Source organism: Panicum virgatum, chromosome 2N (assembly GCF_016808335.1).
Source record: "Panicum virgatum strain AP13 chromosome 2N, P.virgatum_v5, whole genome shotgun sequence".
Taxonomy (NCBI): Eukaryota; Viridiplantae; Streptophyta; class Magnoliopsida; order Poales; family Poaceae; genus Panicum; species Panicum virgatum.
The window spans coordinates 51,070,135-51,088,688 of record NC_053146.1 but is presented as its reverse complement, the minus strand read 5'-3'; the positions used below and the strand labels follow the sequence as shown (position 1 = coordinate 51,088,688).

General features: G+C 48.4%; 2 protein-coding genes across 2 annotated transcripts; one reads left to right on the top strand and one right to left on the bottom strand.

Annotated features, from left to right (window-relative positions):
• Nucleotides 1-755: 755 nt before the first annotated feature.
• On the top strand, nt 756-6,269 carry LOC120661053 (E3 ubiquitin-protein ligase UPL5-like). Its single transcript, XM_039939743.1, has 3 exons — nt 756-2,768; nt 3,644-4,227; nt 5,725-6,269. The coding sequence occupies exons 1-3, from the start codon at nt 1,019-1,021 to the stop codon at nt 5,986-5,988; spliced, it is 2,598 nt and encodes an 865-aa protein (XP_039795677.1). The 5' UTR covers nt 756-1,018; the 3' UTR covers nt 5,989-6,269.
• Nucleotides 6,270-7,318: 1,049 nt separating this feature from the next.
• Nucleotides 7,319-8,408, bottom strand: LOC120661052 (cytochrome c1-like). The gene is made up of 2 exons (XM_039939742.1): nt 8,239-8,408; nt 7,319-8,132 (listed from the first exon to the last, which is right to left on the bottom strand). Exons 1-2 carry the CDS (start codon nt 8,251-8,253, stop codon nt 7,701-7,703), a joined length of 447 nt encoding a protein of 148 aa, XP_039795676.1. The 5' UTR covers nt 8,254-8,408; the 3' UTR covers nt 7,319-7,700.
• Nucleotides 8,409-18,554: the final 10,146 nt, after the last annotated feature.

Here is an 18,554-nt window from a genome sequence, read left to right as displayed (position 1 = left end):
TCAACACACAACAACCCAGTTTGTGGTCACCAAGAAAATAAAGAAAAGTGTGAAGATTGAAATTTTTTATCAGTTAAGATTTTAGGTAGACTTAGCGAGGTGGCATGAATGTGTTATGAGTTAGGAAGAAAAACAAAATCTCCAAAGATATATCTATCTGATGGATGGAACAGCTAAGAACCCACTTTTTAAAAAATCAAAACAAAAACTCCCAACCTAAAAGATGGAATGCGAACGCATTTCACACGCATAAATACTTGGAAGTGTTGTGAGTAGATTTAAGCCCAACATGCTCGGTCCAAGCGGGAGGCCATCTACGTAGGAGCTATATATCGCTCGCGAGGAGCTATATGTCACTCGCGTGATACGCCTGAAGGCAATTTTTAGATGATTTTGGCCCAATTACAATTTCTGCCCAGCTCGTGGCTGCCGCTGCTTCTTCCTCCTTGCACTATTATTTAGGAGTAGTTTAGGGCTAGCATGAGCCTAACTTGAAACAATTAAACTATTTTTTGCACTTAAAAACGAGGGGCAGCTCAGCCCGAGCTGATCTTCATTTTGCAGTTATTGGACAGGTTTGGACACCCGATTTTGGGCCTGAAATAAACTTGGTTTTCTTGGCCCAATTTGAGCCCAGCCCAGCCCGTAAAATGAATAGAAGCTAGTAGCTGCGAGTGGTGAGAATGCAGGAAACCCCGCAACAACTGAATCAAAAACGCCACGATAAAAATCAAGCGAACCCTGAAAAGGCATTCGAGGAGAGCTGAAACGAAGGGGAACCTAAACAAGACGCCAAAGCGTGATCAACCGAGGAGGGAGAAAGAAAGAAAGGCAGACCCAAACAAACTGCTCCGTCGTCGTTCCTCTCACACTCCCGACTCCCCCACCCCATTCCTGCTGCCTGCTTCCTCCCCCAAATTCCGCTCCTCCTAAACCCCCGTCCCCCACGGACCCACCACCTCCTCTCCGCCGCGGCCCCAATTCCGCCCTCCCCGACCCCGATGAATCCGATCTAAGCATGTCCGCCGCTTTAGCCTGCCACCGCCGCAACCCCAAGCGCCGCCGCGACGCGCCCGATCATGCGCTCCCCCCCTCATCCAAGCAGCCGCTGATGGCCCGCGCCGGCGCCGACGCCGCCGAGCCGTCCTCGTCGGCCTCCGCCTCCGCTTCGGCGGCCGCCTCGTCGCCCCCGGCGTCGCCTCGGGAGGCGCACTTCTTCGTGCGCGCCACCGACTCCAAGACCATCGCGATGCACGCGGGGTGGGACGACACCATCGGCGCCGTGCTCGACCACCTCGGCGCCTGCGGGTACGGCCGCGATTTGCGGCTCCTCTACGCGGGGCGGCAGCTCGCCCCGGAGGCCACCCTCGCCGAGCTCCGCCTCCCGCAGGACTCCACGCTGCACCTCGCGGCCCGACTCCGATCCACTCAGTACCCGCACGCGTGGCAGCTCGCGTCGCACATCGCCGCCACCGCCGCCGGCGCCGAGTCCGGGGCCGCCAGCGTCCCCGCCGCCGCTTTCTCCCTCGACGACCTCGTCAAGGAGTTCATCCTGGGCGCCCACCGGCCCAACCTCGGCCTTTCCGGACGCCACGATCGCCGTGCTGCAGGCGAAGACCGGGCCACGGGAGACCACGCGGCGGAGTACCTCGACATCTTCCTGCAGGCGGGCGCCGCCTTAGCTTTGGTTCGCCTCTACCTCTCAAATTCCGCCTTTCGCTCATATGCCGAGCGTGCCATCAAATGCTTTATCGCCACGGACCCTTCGTCCTTACCCATGGACGTGCTTGTCTTGACTGCGCCAGTTCTACTTGAATTCTGCCGCTTGCTTTCCTTGGCTGCGGGCAAGAAGGAATTACTCTATAGATCATGCCGGCGTTCACTTGCATCGGTGTTATCCACTGGGCCCAGGCTGCCCCCATCCATGAACTCGCCAACCAGGTTGATCGAGCAAATCCTGCCATTTGCCCGTGAAACACTGGATGTGGTCCTTGAAGGACTCGCATCCATGTCCATGATGGTCTCACCTATTGATCTTGATGAGTTCTCAAATTTCTTTAAAGTGATGTGCCAGCAGGCACGCCATTGGATATCCGGTGAGGGGTCGATGCCCAGGAATCTGTACAGCAGGGAGTCTGAGCATGCTAACACATGGATATGGAGGTTTCACAACATGTCGATGGACATGTTGAAAAGGTTGGATGAGTGCTTAAAGAGGTTGGAAATGGACCTGTCATTGTCATCAGATAGCATTGGGGTCACGGAAGGTCAAACCATATGGGCCGCTCGATCACACATCCTGGTTGTGTTGACTGAACTTGATTTCATCTCAGCGATTTATGAGGATGTGGGGCACAACCTACAGCTTGTGTTGATGGCACACAGGGCACCGCTCAATGCACTTGTCCGCTGTTCCAAGAGAAATGAGCGTCTCCATTGGCTCGTGAAGCATAAAAATCTTCTCTGCTTCGAGGCAAGAAGGAATTTAGCCTTCATGATGCTCCCTGAAGGGAAGGATGATTTCGGGGAGCTGCATGAGATGTTGATCGATCGGTCACATTTACTTGATGAATCCTTTAATTACATCGCACAGGCGAGACACAGTGAGCTTCGAGGTGGGCTGTTTATGGAGTTTAAGAATGAGGAAGCTACAGGGCCTGGGGTTCTAAGAGAATGGTTTTGTTTGGTGTGCCAAGCTCTTTTCAGTCCAAAGCAAGTTCTCTTCTCGCCTTGTCCTGAGGATAAACGAAGGTTCTACTTGAATGAAAGTAAGTTTCCCGGGTACTATCTTACCACTTCACATATAGTTATATTGATGTGGCACTACAACTAAGCAACTTCAAACTTGTGGGGCTTAATATACTCTGTTATGTTGAGGATCGAATCTGGTGTGATTTTCATGCATCCAATCTAAATATTTGAATGCATAATTATAGTCGAAAATTTGAGAATTTGAGTGCATCTATTTCCCAAAGGACAGCAGTCTTATAGAGCCTTGTCCTTCGGTCCTTCCCAACTTTGCTGGGCTGCTTGGTTGCGTACATTGTGCACGTTTTGCTTACTACAATCACATACTAAGAAAAATTCACCTACTATAAAATGTAATTTTTAACTTATCATGTACTCTGTTTTGTTGAGCTTATCAACCCTGAAAGCTGCCCTATGTTTTTTTATCAGGAAGACAAACTTTCCACTAACCAGTGACTCTTGGGAGATCCCCAGACACCAAACTGGTTACATATAGTCGGGGACTTGGTTCATGTAGACCTCCGAACCAGAGCGCACAACGCTCGCCCCATAAGCAGCCCTATGTGATAAGCCTATGCTTGACCAAAGAAGTTTTATATCATTTGATGCACTCAGTAGTAAGCTGTAATGTTGTAGTTGTCATTATACAGTATGGGCCCTCATAGCTGCATGATTATGTTCATGAAATGAGAAGATTATGATGCAGTTTGTATGTTGACAGTCCGCCTACGAAGACAGTAGCCATCCCCTACTTATTATAGTTATTGTTCCACCTTTGGCTTTATTTTTTCTATTTAATTGTTTCTTATTTATCCATTATATTTTGGACAACTGATGTCCACAGTGATGTTGCTCCAATATCCTCTAACCTTTGACAGTTATCTGCACATTGCAGCATCTGCTGTGGATCCATTGCATCTGAAGTACTTCACTTTTGCGGGACGAATAATTGGATTAGCCTTGATGCATAAAGTGCAAGTCGGAATCGTGCTAGACCGTACCCTGTTCTTGCACCTTGCTGGGAGAAGTATTACACTAGAAGATATTTCTGTGGCAGATCCTGTCAAATATGCAAGCTTTAAAAGGATTCTGGAGATGAATGCTGCTGAAATTGATGATCTATACCTAACATTTTCCCGAGGAGCTCATGAATTAGGTACTCAAGAGATTATTGACCTTTGCCCAGGAGGGCAGGATATCAGTGTGAATATCAGAAACAGAGAGCAATACATTGATCTTCTTATTAAGAACACCTTTGTGGATTCTATTTCAGCTCAGCTAACCCATTTCACCCAAGGATTTACTGACATACTAGTTAATCCTGATCGCCGTAAAGATTTTTTTGAGTGCTTAGATCTGGAAGACTTAGACCGACTGCTAGGAGGAAGCAACGACACAATAAATCTGCAAGATTGGAAATCACATACTCAATATAATGGCTACAAAGAAAAGGATCGCCTGATTACTTGGTTCTGGAAGGTATGTTGTATTGCTTTGCATAAATGCATTCTATCATGAATTATGAGTTCATGGTGCTGCTTTATGTTTTGACTATCTTCTGTTGTGTGCTCATTTTTCATGCAAACGTACCATTTCTCTGTAAACTCTGTTAGATTTTGTAGGAAAACAAAAATATCAATCATTTTTGCAGACCAATCAGGTCATTGCATGTGGTACATTTACAAGTGTTGTGAGACACAATCCTAATATAAATGTGTGTGGTAACAGCATCATTCACTTCTGATACATAGCTATTTTTTTAAAGACATGCTATTATATACATTTCTGTCCCAATAAAAATGGCTAATTATACGCCATAACTGCAGAAAGTTACATTTTCCAAAGTATGGTATATTTTTTTTCCTTGATAAGCTTTAGCTAGCTGTCCTTTTTTTTTTGCCTCTATCGTTTCGCCATAGCAGTTCATGAATTTAATTTGCAGGCGTATAGACATTATGTCTTGGTTTGTGCTTGAAATGCCTTTTTTTTTGTCTTGGTCACAATCCCAACAGATTCTAAACTTGTAGGCTGTAAATCAAGCCAAAACATGTATGTGTGCAAAGGAAGCAAAACAAAGCTGAATCTAGTTTGTGTACGTTTAAACCAGGAGGTTGATGAGAAGCATTAGTTAGCCAGGCATTGAAATTTGTAGTTCCCACATCATTGTGATGAAATCCTTTACTATTTTAGTTTTGACTGTTGCTTTGTCCAGAAATTTGGAGTTAGATGACTGACTGGTATATGCTTAGCAACATCGTCGTTTATCCCATTCATCTCTTAATCAAGCTACTAATTGAAACTAGGCTATTAGCTTGATCCTTGGTGCTATTGTATGTTGGATTCACCAACAAGCAAGTTAATCATTGATATACGGGCAGTGTATTTTTTTCTTCTGTTCTTTTAATGAGAATACACAGGAGGAAACTATGTGTCTGTAATTTTAAGGAGAGTGCCATAGTGGGCACTCAAGACCTCAACCACTAGAACCTTACACTCTACCATTGGTCTACATGGCTGTGTATGTTTTAGTATAAATAGGACATGGCTGCACCATATTTTACCTTTTTGGCGGCTCTGTGCAAATAAATAAATCAATGTTCTTAACTCATTTTGTAAACTTTAGTTTAGTTACATCGTACAATTCTTGTTGATGCTTCCGTAAGTGAGATGAGAACAACAAAACAACTTTTCTCATGTTGTTGCGGATGCACATTTGGTTGGAGCTTCATCAACAGGAGCCAGGACCTGGTTCTTTTGCTGATATCGACCAGTATATTTATATAGTGGACTGTGGAAGTGTGGTGGCAAAGTGATAACACATTGCCCTGCTTTGACACTGTCTGAAACATGGCTAACTGTCCCTTGTTATCTTGCATGCATACCTGTCAAGAAATTCATCTTTCTTATAGAGCAGCCCCATTATGTATTGCCGATCAGTTTCTTGCATGCTTGGATACTTATTTGTTCATACTGTAGGCGGTCGAGCGCATGTCAATGGAGCAACAGAGGCTGCTCCTCTTCTTCTGGACTTCAGTGAAGTACTTACCATCAGATGGCTTTGGTGGGCTGAGCTCCAAACTGTACATATACAAGACATCCGATTCACCTGACCGTCTCCCATCGTCTCAGACCTGCTTCTACCGCCTCTGCCTCCCTCCTTATACATCCTTGAAAATGATGGAAAACCAGCTGCAGAAGATCACACAAGAGCATGTGAGCTGCAGCTTCGGTGCATGGTAGTTGCTGCCATTCTGGAGCCGGAACCGGCATATTCTGTACATATCGTAGTCTAGTGCCATCCTGTTATCTCATTGCATCTGATCGTAGAAGCTTGAATGAAGGTAATAGGTTGTTTTTTTCCCCTTTTGTATGTACCGTGAGTTAGTGTTCTGAGACACTTAACCTAATGTAGATGGAATTGGTAGAAAGCAGATTCCTTTTATTTCCAGATGTGTGTGATGCTGCGCGGTCAGCAGGTGGCGGTAATGTAACTACAAGCGCCTGTAGCTGCCTTGTGCTGACTAGCTCCGACTACCATTGAACTGCTGACGGGCTTCTTGATCCGTAGAGGAGAAAAACATGGGATTGCCTTGTGATCGGAAGGAAGTTGGCTTAGGTAATGCTTTCACATTTTGTTCAGCTCGTATATGGGCAGCATCCGAAACCGGTTTTCCCCCTAATTTTATCAAGCAGGCAAATTATGGTCAGCTCTCAGACATGTTTTGCCTCGGATGGAAGCTCATGGTAACCACAGGCAGAGGCTTTCTGAGAGATGTCCGTCCATCGGTAGCTCAACCCGGCGCTTGGCATCCGAAACGAATTCTGAATCACAGCCATTTCCGTAACAACTGGCCAGTGGCCACAACATGTATCTGATCAAAGTTACGTGCATGCTCGTTGTAACCGGATACCCCAGTGAAATCTGAGACGAATCCTTCAGCAGACGCCCGCTAAGCTAACTGCAGTCAGTTTCTTCTCCTTTCGGATCTGGTACAGAAGCAGCAGAGATGCGTCGCCGATGGGAGTGACGGGCCGTCACATCCTCGGTGACAGCCATGGGATGCGCTCGGCTGGTTTCAGAATCCCGGGACCCGCGCCGGCGGCGGCGCCGCCGTGCCCCACCCTACCAGGCGTCGGCACCGCACCGTCCGAAAGTCCTGACCGGCCGATGAAGGCCATCGACAAGGCCCACCGCTGGCGGGGCCTCACGTGCGCGTCCCTTTCCCTCCGGTGGCGCTGGGGGATGCACTCATGCACGTACGGATCCAGTTCGAGGACGACACGGCACGTCGGCGTGACGCCGTGGCTGGATGTTTCGTAGGCCCGTGCCGTGTGCTGCACAGCTAGGTGGGTTCGGCCGGCGTTCACGATCCGACGACCGAGCCCGCCCGACTGGTCAGACACTCAGACTGAGCCACGGTGGCATCTCAAGCTCTGAGCTATGGAGATCGCTGATCTTAGCTTGGACAAAAATCTTTGCGGATTTTTTTGAAACTAAAAAAACTTTGCGGATTTGCTGATGAACGGTCATCGCCATCAAGATCATGGTTGATCACACAAACAATGCAGGTGAACGGAACCAAAACGATAACGCAAACATGGTTGATGACTCGATACGCCCACATAATACATGACAGGGAGTAAACAAAAAAAAAACACAAAGACACAAAAGCTGCAGCGGCAGGCATGGGGCGCCGCGCCGCTGACACCGGGCCCCACCCACCACCCGCGACACTCTTTATTTAGCCCACGTCACTCCACTCCTCGCAGCCCACAGACCCCACACAACAGCAGCTTCCTGCGGCTAGCTACGACACGCACACACCAACAGGTAAACCGTAGCGTAGTGGACAGCGAGCCCGTACGGGCCCCGTGTACGTGCGCACGCCGGCACGCGGCTGCCACGCCGAGCCGTCAGCCACCGTGGGCGCCGTGGCGCGCGGCCTCATCACTCACTCGCTGGCCTTCTCGTCGGCCTCCGCGGCGGCCGGCTCGGCCGCGGCGGGCGCCTCCTCAGCGGCGGCGGGTGCCTCCTCGGCAGCGGGAGCGGCGGCCTCCGGCTCCGGCTCGGCGGCGGGTGCCGCCTCCTCCTTCGCCTCCTCGGCGGCCGCCGGCTCCGCCTCCGCCTCTTTGGGCGCCTCGGCCTCAGCCGCGGCGGCTGGCTCCGCCACGGCAGCCGCGGCTGGCTCGGGCTCCTTGGGCGCCTCCGCCTCCGGCTCCGGCTCGTCCGCCTCCTTGGTCTCGGCCACGGCCTCGGCGGGGGCAGCCTCCTCGGGCACGGCCTCAGCCGGCGCGGCGACCTCCTCCTTGGGGGCCTCCTCGGCCGCCGGCGGGGTCTCCACCGCGGGCGCCTCCTCGGTCGCAACGACGGTCGGGGTCTGGACCTGCACGTGTCACGACACGTACAAAAAAAAAACACATCAGAAACTCAGTTGATCGAAGCGATCCGTGCAAATGAATCGCAAGGATGACGGGGATCGATCGAGCTACCTCGGCAGTGGCCATTGCTGATGAGCAGAAGGTTGATGCCTGCTAGCTACAAGGAAGAGTGGCTAGTTGGCTAGCTGCAGCAAGAGCTAGGAGCCTAACACTGAGCTAGAGCGAGCAATCGGAGACTGGGTTGGAGCTGTGTGTTCTGTGAAGCAATGCGCTGAGCCGGGAGCACTATATATAGAGGCCCGGTGGCAAGGCCAGAATGGGGAGAACACAATGGGTCATCAAACCCAGGGCACTTCTTTTTCATTTTCAAAGGAAAGAAAAGAAATATGATGAGGAGCTGTCCTTCGTATCGTGATCGGGAATCTTGAGAGCTGTACAGGCACACATGAACATGTCATGCACTGGAACCAAAAGGAGGTGTGTCCATGAGCCACACATGGAAAGGGTCCAAAAGGGGCGGTGTGCACGGCGTCTTGGTTGCTTCGCTCAACAGGCCCCGGGGAGGAGATCAAAGCCATCACAGACTTACAGATAGATCGATCGGTAGATGTGCCAAGTGAAATCTGGCCGAACGATCTCGTCGTGGTGCATGGGCTGGTGGCGAGTGTTGTTTCCCGCTTGTACTGTTGCTCTGCCCATGTCGTCGACTTAGCTTTAAGATTCGTGCTACATACTCATTACCCCGCTCCAAAATGTACTACAACGCTTCAGTTTTGTCACAAATCAAATTTCTAGGTATATAAAAAATGCAACGACACCTCCAACATCAAATTAACTTCGTTAAATCCACGCATTTCATTGGTATTCACAGGTGTAAATATATTTTTCTATAAATTCGATCAAAGTTAGTAAAGTTTGACGTACATCAATTATGATAGTATTAACCAATGGACTCTACAGATCCTTGCTGCATATACTTATATAACATTTAGAATCTCAAAAGCTGCTTCGATCAGCGACAAATTCATCATCGCGAATAGTCTACGAACAAGTGGCCTCGCGTTTGTACGTGGAGGCAAGAAGTGCCGTGCCTTTTGAGTTGTAGCCTTGGTTGTGCTCATCGCGTGCCGGGCTTTGTGGTGTCCATCTCATTGTTGCCGCACGTTCCGCGCCGTCCTTGGCCTCCCTAGTTAATTGCCTCGTCTGGACCGTCTGATCGAGCACCCCCGCGGCCAAATCAGCGAGAGAGATTCCAAAGCTTTTGTTTGATGATTACAGTGTATCACGGGAAACCTGCAGATCGATCGATTAGTGCTATGCTCGTACGAGATTAGAGGTGGCGGGAGCAGAGGCGTTTGTCGGGCTGACGTGCGGGCAAAGCTTTTCTTCGTTTTTGGTGTGCACATCGATTGTACATTACTACATGCTTTTTTCTCGTCTAAAGGATTGTACAATACTTCTTTAGAGCATCTCCAAGAGACTAGCCAAATAGCTCAACTAGCCAAATTTTAACTACTCAACACCAAAATAGCTCTCCAACTCGTCAAGCTATCCGGCTCTCCAAATTGACCCACTTGGTAGCTAAGAATGGGCCCCACGCACAGAGGAAGGGTTGAATGAAGTTGTTGGGACTTGGAGTGTGGAAATGAATAGTCTGTTGGGTTGAGATGCTTTATAATATATAGTGAAGTCTTTATGAAGAGACAAATACAGAGTCGAAAATGGAGTCTCTTGGAGATGCAATATGAGCTTCAGTAATAGATGTATGACATCTTTGGTTCGAGTCGCGTAAGCGCCAAATGATAATCAAAACTTAGACAGGCCATTTGGCCATCTGGAGTTTGGCAGTGCCGAATTTCGATTCCGGCTTTCATGTGCATCATGTGTGTTAGAAACCAAACCTATTCCTAACCCATGTCTTGTTCCGGGCAATCAAGGCGGACGGATCAGCCTCTCTATCAACTTTGGAGCGTGTTCGTCTTGTTGCCTCATAGATTAGGCAGCACCTTTATCAAAAAAGCCATCATAGAAAATGTTTGAGCCGATTGTACCGCGCCGCAGGAGTAGTTGTCCATCGGTCGCCTTTGCCTTGCAAAATAATGGAAAAAGCTAGCAAGAACCTCATCAGCACGACAGCGAGGCCACGCTCGTTTTGTGGTACACCGCAATGGCCAATGGGGCTGCCTGACACCGCATTATCACTTCCGCAAACTCGATCGCATAGCTCATCGCTGCCGAAAGATCAGTGATCACATGGCAGCTGGCTCAAGGCCGGCCGGTCCACTACAAGCTATAGGTTTTAGGCAAAGAAGAAAAGCTTTGATTTCACATGACTGAAACGAGCAAACCCAAACTTCTCAACTCTACAAATGATCCTTCTACTTTTTTTCTATCTTTCTTCAAAGTTTTAGACACTGGGAATATATACAGTTTTATAAGTTTAACAAAATAACGTTATAGTAGTTTGTTTAGTACAAATCACGAAAAAAAAAACCTTGTGTTTCAAACAGCACGCCTGGATCATCACCAATAGCAGCGGCGGCAATGGCAGCAGAGAATGATGGAGGTGGGCAGCTTTCTTTTCATGCAAAATTCTAGCGAGATTACAAGGGTCCCGAGAGCTTTTTGTGCACGTCGTTTTCCCAGCTCTAAGCCCGGCCATTCAGATGTGGAGATGATAGGGAAGATGACGAGGGGGTTTCGCCTTTCGGAGCGAGAGAGAGCCCACACAGAACATGAACATCCAACATGCCCAGTCGGATGGCCTGACCGGCGACAAACCACAGGGGAAAATCGGCGAGGCCGGCTGTCAGTGTGGGCCCGCGCGCCTATCGTCTCGGATCTCCAGTGGCACCAACTCTGTCACCGAGTTTGTGTGCGCGCTGCCCGCTTTTGAGTTTCCGTATCGAGTTCAAGTACTTTTAAAAGTTTTAGCGATGTGTTTTTGGTTGATAAATATGAATTAAAGTGAAATTTTAAAATGTATTGGAAGGTTGAACGCTCACTGGTCTCTGTGAAGGGCGCATTATTTTGTGCAAAATCCATTGCGTTGAAGCGCTCAAGCGCCACATATGCTGCCATGGAGTTTGCCGGCCGCAGAGACAGACTGGCATAATTGGAGGCCGTGACCCGGAACCCGACGGTGACGTGGCACCAGCGCTAGAGGCGGTGGACGGGACCCCACTCGCAGTCCTCATGGAGCAGTGTTTCCACTCCGTGATGACGTCGGATGCCGCCAAATACGTGTCTCCATGTCATCCTGCGACCACTTGCAATTAAATGGCATGAGTGTGTCCAAATTCATATGATCAGCGACCAGATCTGCACGCATGAATAGCAAACTATATTTTTTCTAGGATTGTGTCACACCCGGTTTTAAGGACAAAACCGAATGCATAGCTATATGTATGACAGGATCAAGTTTTATATATATATAGACATCATAAGTGAATAATCAGTAACGGTATCACGTAAAAGAGAATTACAACAAATAGAAGATTATCAGAGTTATACAGCTTATCCTAGAAACGAATGCTCCAAACTTCACAGGTAATCGACTGGGGGTTGCGCATGCCTAGAACTCAGCATCATCTTCAAAATACTTCTCACACCTTCTCCTTCTGAGCAGCAGTAAGCAAGGGTGAGTACATTTATGGTTGGTACTCAGCAAGGCCACAAAAAATAACCAGAATGTGATTTATATCCATCTTTAAGTTTATTAATCATGTGAGGGTCCAAGCCGCTCGTGACCGTGAGCACGGCTAACCGGTTAGTTTTAACTCTGCAGAGGTTGTACAATTTCACCACAATTCGCGTAAAAGTTCCGAAGAACTTTGAACCCAATCACACATGTGCTAGCTAGGCACAATACCACACTTCCGAGGTGTGATTGCATAGGGACGCTACGAGGCCTTTACAAAGATTCCCTAACCCATGACAATCCGCTAAGGTTTCAAGCCAAAGCGGTCATAACACTGTCCTAATGAGGTGGTACCTTGCCAAAGGACCATTAAACAATATCAATTGCCCCAAGAGGACCGAGCTATACCCCGTCAATGCATCCCCTCTTGCCCTTTCGGTAAAACTGTCACAAGCTAGAGTCTCTAACTAATCAGCCAAGACCAGAGCCATGTAGTATTGTGGTTGTACGGTCTTCTTAGGTGGTTCAACATGTTCCAATTAATTCATAATACTCTTGTAAATAAGCACAGATAGAAGTATGGTTAGGGTCACTTGCCTTTCTCCAACGAAAACCTACTCTTACTGCTCTTCAGCTTTGGCTCACTTGGAAATCTTGATTCTTCAATCTTCGAACAATGATCCTTCTACTCGGAACAATCATCGGGCAAACATACAAAGCAAACAACAAGATACATCTAAGAACAATACACCAAACAAAAAAAAGCTTTAAAAGATCGCACTAAAAGATAGGGCTCGTTGCTATGGTTACGAGAGCACAGAACTAAAACGGTGATTCTATAGACTAAACGGTGCTTCAGGGATCTAGTCGCGATTAACAAAAGGGTTAAGGACTAACAGAAAAAATTTATAAGACACAACAAAATGTGCTCACAGAGGATAACAAGGTGATAAAACTATTGCACACGTCATAAGGATCACGTGAGCGCAAAAATCGATGAAAACGGAGTTAAAACGAAGAAGTTATAGCCAAAACAAGATTCTAGGGGCTTATTTGTAAAGAAACAGAGCTTCCATGGGCTAGATCTGAAGAAACCAGGGGTCTAAACATAATTAAACCTAAACTTCAGGGGCTAACTTGAAAAACTACAGGCTAAGGACGGCGGATTCTATATTAGAAAAGTTCGAGGGGTTTTCTAAATTTTTTTGGATTAAAACAGAAATACTTTTGAACTCAGGAGGACGGCAGGTTTATTTAAACAAAACGGAAGGGCTCTTTTGCAAAACGCACCCTGGTTGACCGGTAAAGGTTTAGTTGACTTGGATTGGACCTAATCGTGGCCGTCCGATCGCGATCTAACGGTCAGGACGGGTTGGGGCGGCTGGCGGCGGCGCAAGCGACCGGCGGCGAGCTAGGGGCGGCGGCGCATCGCCGGACCTGGCCGAAACGGCCGTACGGTGCTCGATTCGAGCGCGGTTTGCACTAGGGGCAAGCGCGCGGCGCGAGCAACTCATCTAGGGCGGCGGCGCAGAGCTAGAGCGGGCGGAGCGGAGCTCGCGGCGGCGCACGGAGCGGCAGCGTGGACGCCGGCGGCGAGCAGACCGCGGCGGGGGCTCGCCGGCGTTTCGCGATAACGCGATTCCGTCTCGGTTCAACACGGGTTTTGCACGGGTAGGTAGCGCGCGACGCCAGGAACGCGATTGCGGCCTCTACATGGCAGATCGGCGGCGTTGAGGCGGCTCTGTGGCGAGCGGCGGCGAAGCAGAGCCAGCGGGCTCGGGCGCGCGTGCAGGAGCGAGAAGGGGAGGGGAAAAAGGGGTCGGAGAGCTCCCTTGCTACCTTGCGAAACTCTGGAGCGGTGAACTTGTCGAGGAGAAGACACGGGGTCGACAGCGAAATGGCGACGACTCGCGAGAAGGAAGACACCACGACGAAGAGGACGACGAGCTGAGCACTAGGGTGGTGTCGGATTTCACCGGAAATGCACGGATGCGGAGGATGGTGGGATTCTGGGGAAAAGATTATTTTAGAGATTCCCAAACAAGAAGCCTCCCTATGGGTAGTCTATATTTTTGTGTGGAGTTGCCATGAGAGGTTGGTTTAATATATAGGGAGAAAAGTCTCACCATCCCGCATCAACTATCAATGTGGTACTAAACCTCCCTGCCATGCTAATGGGCTTTACGTGCCTTTAGTCCATTAGGAAACACATGAATGAGCCATTGAGGTCCATTAGAGATTTATGTACTTTTGATAGACTTAGCCCATTTAAAATTCGGAATTAATTATTTTCGAAATTAAAATAATTCTAGAAAAATCTAGAATTCATTTTTAAAGTCCGAAAAATATTTCAAATGGCCCGAAAATTCTAGGAAAAATCCTAGAAATATGTTGGGACCTAACAAACTCAAATCAAATATTTGGAGCTCATGAGAAGATTTGGAAGAGCCTCTAAAAATTAGGGTTTGCTCTAGGAAAAATGGGAAAAGAATTCAGAAAAATTCGGAAAATTCCCGGGAAGAACTTTTGATGATAGAACACGTTTTGAAAGGTTTTCACACTCAACAACACTATGCATGTGACATGAATGCGTCACCAGAAGAACAACATCATTTAATTTGAAAAACCACCAATATTTATTTTCTTTTACACTAAATTCTCTGTGAAGAAAAATAAATGTTGAGAAAATTTTAAAACTATGAGAAAATTATTGATTTATTTTTAAATTTAATTACATCCTGAAATCCAAAAATTTCAGGGTATGACAGATTGAGAGGCATTTTTTAAGTTTGCAAAATTCGAATCGTGCAATGTTTGTTGCTATTTCATTGTTAGACTGCCCACAGCCACAGTAGCCCCATGCTGAAATTATCTGGATCCATGCGACCTGTGCCGATACCGTGAAACCCAAAACGCACACAGCATCGGCATCAATGTTGAGCAGTAGTGGGGCCGACTCATCAGACCAATCCATCACCCACGTCGTTGTTCCTTCATGCGAGAAAATATATTAATTTATTTAGCTAGACTCGGTGTAAAGACTCGGCCCGGGAGAACGGCTAAGATTTACTCTACACATTGAGTAAAACACACATACTAAATAACTCTCTTACGCTTTCGTTCTCGTTTCGCGCAAAAAGTTCGAACCGGAGTTACTAGCTTCCCAGATACCGGCTATTTAAGCTAGTTCGGCTCCCTCATCGTTTTCAATTTGGGACTAAGGAGACTGTGCCGCGGCACTACAGTAGTCGTGCGCCCCAGTCGGCCAGTGGGCCGTGACAATCTCCCCCCGTTAGGATTCGACGTCCCCGTCGAACCAGCTTACCCATACGGGACAAAGGAAAGGATCTCCTCTCGTATGTGTCGTGAAACCGCGAGAGTTTGGCTCTGATACCCCTGTAACGACCCGGTCCGGGAGAACGGCTAAGATTTACCATACACGTTAAGTAAAACACACTTGCTAAATAACTCTATTGCGCTTTCGTCCTCGTTTCGCATAAAAAAATTCGAACCGGAGTTACTAGCTTCCCAGAGACCGACTGTTTAAACTGGTTCGGCTCCCTCACCGTTTCCAGTTCCGCGGCGCTACAGTAGCCGTGTGCTACCTGCGCGGCACAGTCGGCCTGTGGGCCGTGACACTCGGCGCACCTACATGCTCCGGTGCTCTTTACTTTGGATTCCAGTATCAGTCCTGCAGTGGTTGCCTTAATACTCGAACCCTATCTCCTGCTTCAGGCATCGATGGAGCCACCGTTGTGGCTAGTCTTAGAGAACATCTTGGGGGTAATGATGCTTCCGGTGTTAAATTATTACCTGGATTGGCATGATGCTAACATTCCTTCTCCATAACCTTTAACCTGATATGTTAAAAACTTACCCGGCCAGTGGCCTCATTAACATATAAGAACATGCATGTGGTGTCCTTGGATAGGTAATCAAGCTAAGTACATATAGCGGTCCCTGCAATATTCTCCAAATGTACTATCTCTTTTCAAATAAAACATGGACGAGAAAAAGAATATGTCCTCAACAGAGGCAAATGGGAGTGTGGATGTAGGTTGTTTCGTGCCATTTTACTCTTTTGCAAACATCACCCTGTTGTTTGATATAAAAAAAACATCACCCTGTTGTTTGAAACGCAAATTGATTGCTCCAGAGTCCAAAGTTACTACTTTGACATCAAGATAGTATCAAACCTTTGAGTAATTGCATGTATTTTCCTAGCTATACCTATCGAATTACAGGTTGAATTGTCCATTTTTCTCTATCACCGTCGGGTTCCGGGGTGTAACTATCAGTGCATATACGTAACTTAAAATCTAATTAATTTTTTACTGTTTAAGAAGAAATACAACGAGGACATCTTTTTGACAAGGAATCTATGATACCATCATTTCATGAAGAAAAATGGTGGTAGTATCTAGTAAGAAATGTACTGATCTTTTTCATCAAGGGTCAGGAACAAATGCTGCACCGACACGTCGACCATCGCAGGCGCCATGTAGTAACCACTTTGCTCGCGATTGGACGTGCCTGAGCTCACTGCAAGCAGAGCAGGGGTCACGCCCATGCCCATGAGGCCATAACCAATCAGAGATTCCCGTAGCCTTGCAAACAAATGGACGAAACAAAGAATACTATCCGCTTGTGTTTAGATGCAAAATTCAAAATTCCAAAACTATCACATCGAATGAGAAATTGAGAATCTTACATACATGGAGTATTAAATCTCGACGAAATAAAAAACTAATTGTATAGTTTGCTTGTAAATTGCGAGACGAATCTAATGAGTCTAATTATGCTATGATTAGACACTAAATTGCTATAGTAATTGCTACAGTACACACTCTAATGATAGATTAATTAGGCTCATTAGATTCGTCTCGTGATTTACGGACGGAATCTGCAGTTAATTTTATGATTAGTCTATTTTAATATTTTAAATATGAAAAGATTCTCTTTCAAAAACTTTACGGAGTGCGTCTAAACGAGGTCTATGGTTTCTGAGGGCTTGTACTATACGTAATTCTCGCAAAAAAACAATAATTAAGAGGGCATCTTGATCCATCAGCTGCCATGGGCGCGACGTTCTGTGGAGTGCCGATCGACAACGCATTTTCAGGATAAGGAATTTTATTCTGGACGTGTCGAATTTGCATTGTCAACCAAACCAAAGTTCTTGGGGGTAATGATGGAGCTACAAGTTTAGCTAGCCATTGGGGTTATTTGTAATAGGTCAACGAGGCAGATGATGTCGTCCAAGCATGCACTGTGAGGGAGTAATCTGCGGGGAGGCTATTTATCGCACGCTGCTGGAGGTCGAGCTATCGCAGAAGGGAGGCGCAGCTCGCTGGTAGGTGGGCTCGCGCGCGCACTGTGCTTCTTCAACCTCGAGCCAGCAATGGTGGTTGGCGCCGGGGCTAGGGGAGGAGGGTGACCGGGGTTCGAGGGGTGGTTGGTGGGCGGAGCGGCCACCGGCGAGGTCGCCGGCGGCCGGGGTGGTGGAGAGCGGCGGCGGCCTTATGATTCCGGTTTGCTGGGAGTGGGGCGGCTCCATGGCCGCCGGCCATAGACAAAGTTCAGCTAGGCGCTAGGCGGAATCTAGGCGCTGACCCATTGCCTAGCGCCTAGTCGGGAGTACTCGGTCCTAGGCGCTCCTAGGCGTTTTCCTAGGCGTTATATATATATACTAATATACATATATTATCTTCTAAAAGAAAAAATAAACAGCTGAATAGTGGGCTCAGATAGGTTAAAAGGCTGATTTAGGGAGATACAAAGGCCCAAGAGACAACCTGTCCAGTCCATAGAAAGGCCCAAGAGAGAGGCAACCTGTCCAAACCCTATCCATCTCCCAACTCCCGCATCCTTCGTGAGGCTCGTCTCCAGCCTCAGCCGCTGCCGCCGCCGATTCCTCTCCCTCTCCCTCTCCGACATCTCTCTCTCTCTCCTCTGCTGGGCGCCCGTGCCTGTGCCTGCGCCAGCAGCTGCCCGTGCAAGCCCCTGCCGCCGCCCGCAGCTCCCCCCCCCCACACACCGGCGACCTCCGCCAGGCGCTCCTCCACCCCCACTGGCTCCGCCGACGAGCTGCCGCCGCCTAGAAGAGCGACTACGGCCAAATCGACGCGGCAGGGCTTCGACTAGCGCCTAATCGCGCCTAGGCGCCGCGGAATCGCCGCCTAGCCGAACCATAGCCATAGAGGAGGGGGTCGGGGGCGGTGGCGGCGGTTCGGCCGGCAGAGGGCGAGGCGGCGCGGGAGCGCCGCCGGCTGGACGGGCCGGACAACCGGTGGGCGGTGCCGGCGGTGGAGGCGAGGAGAAGGCGGCGACGCGCGGCGGCGAGCTTGGTTAGCGTGGCGGCGGCGGAGGCGTCGCCGGAGCCGGGGGCCGCGGGGGCGACGGGGCGCTGTTCATCTTCCTCGCGCGGCTCGCTTCTGCGATTGGACGGGTTCCAATCGCAGAACGCGATAAATAGATGCCCCCCTAATCTGCTTCCGTGCCCGTATCAGTTGGAAGTCAAAGGTTTAGTAATAGGACTCGCATGGCGCCGTTGACGTGTTTGTCCAGAGAAAAATATAAGTTTGTAAACTACTGCTCAAGTTGGCATGTAAAGATAGTTTCAGTGACTTCATAACTACTTGCCTTCAGTGACTTCATATTTACTTGCCTCTATATATTCTTCCCACATGATGAGTTCGACTGTATTTCTCGACCAATTGTTCGAAAGAAAAAAAAATCAATGAAAGGGGTGTTCAGATGGAATGTGCCATTCAAAACTCAAAAAGAA

What these genes read in the sequence shown, in the direction of transcription:
- LOC120661053 (XM_039939743.1), top strand. Translation starts at nt 1,019, where the DNA reads ATGTCCGCCGCTTTAGCCTGCCACCGCCGCAACCCCAAGCGCCGCCGC. An exon ending in AAGGTTCTACTTGAATGAAA is followed by an intron (nt 2,769 to 3,643) that starts GTAAGTTTCCCG and finishes TGCACATTGCAG; the next exon opens with CATCTGCTGTGGATCCATTG. An exon ending in TGATTACTTGGTTCTGGAAG is followed by an intron (nt 4,228 to 5,724) that starts GTATGTTGTATT and finishes TTCATACTGTAG; the next exon opens with GCGGTCGAGCGCATGTCAAT.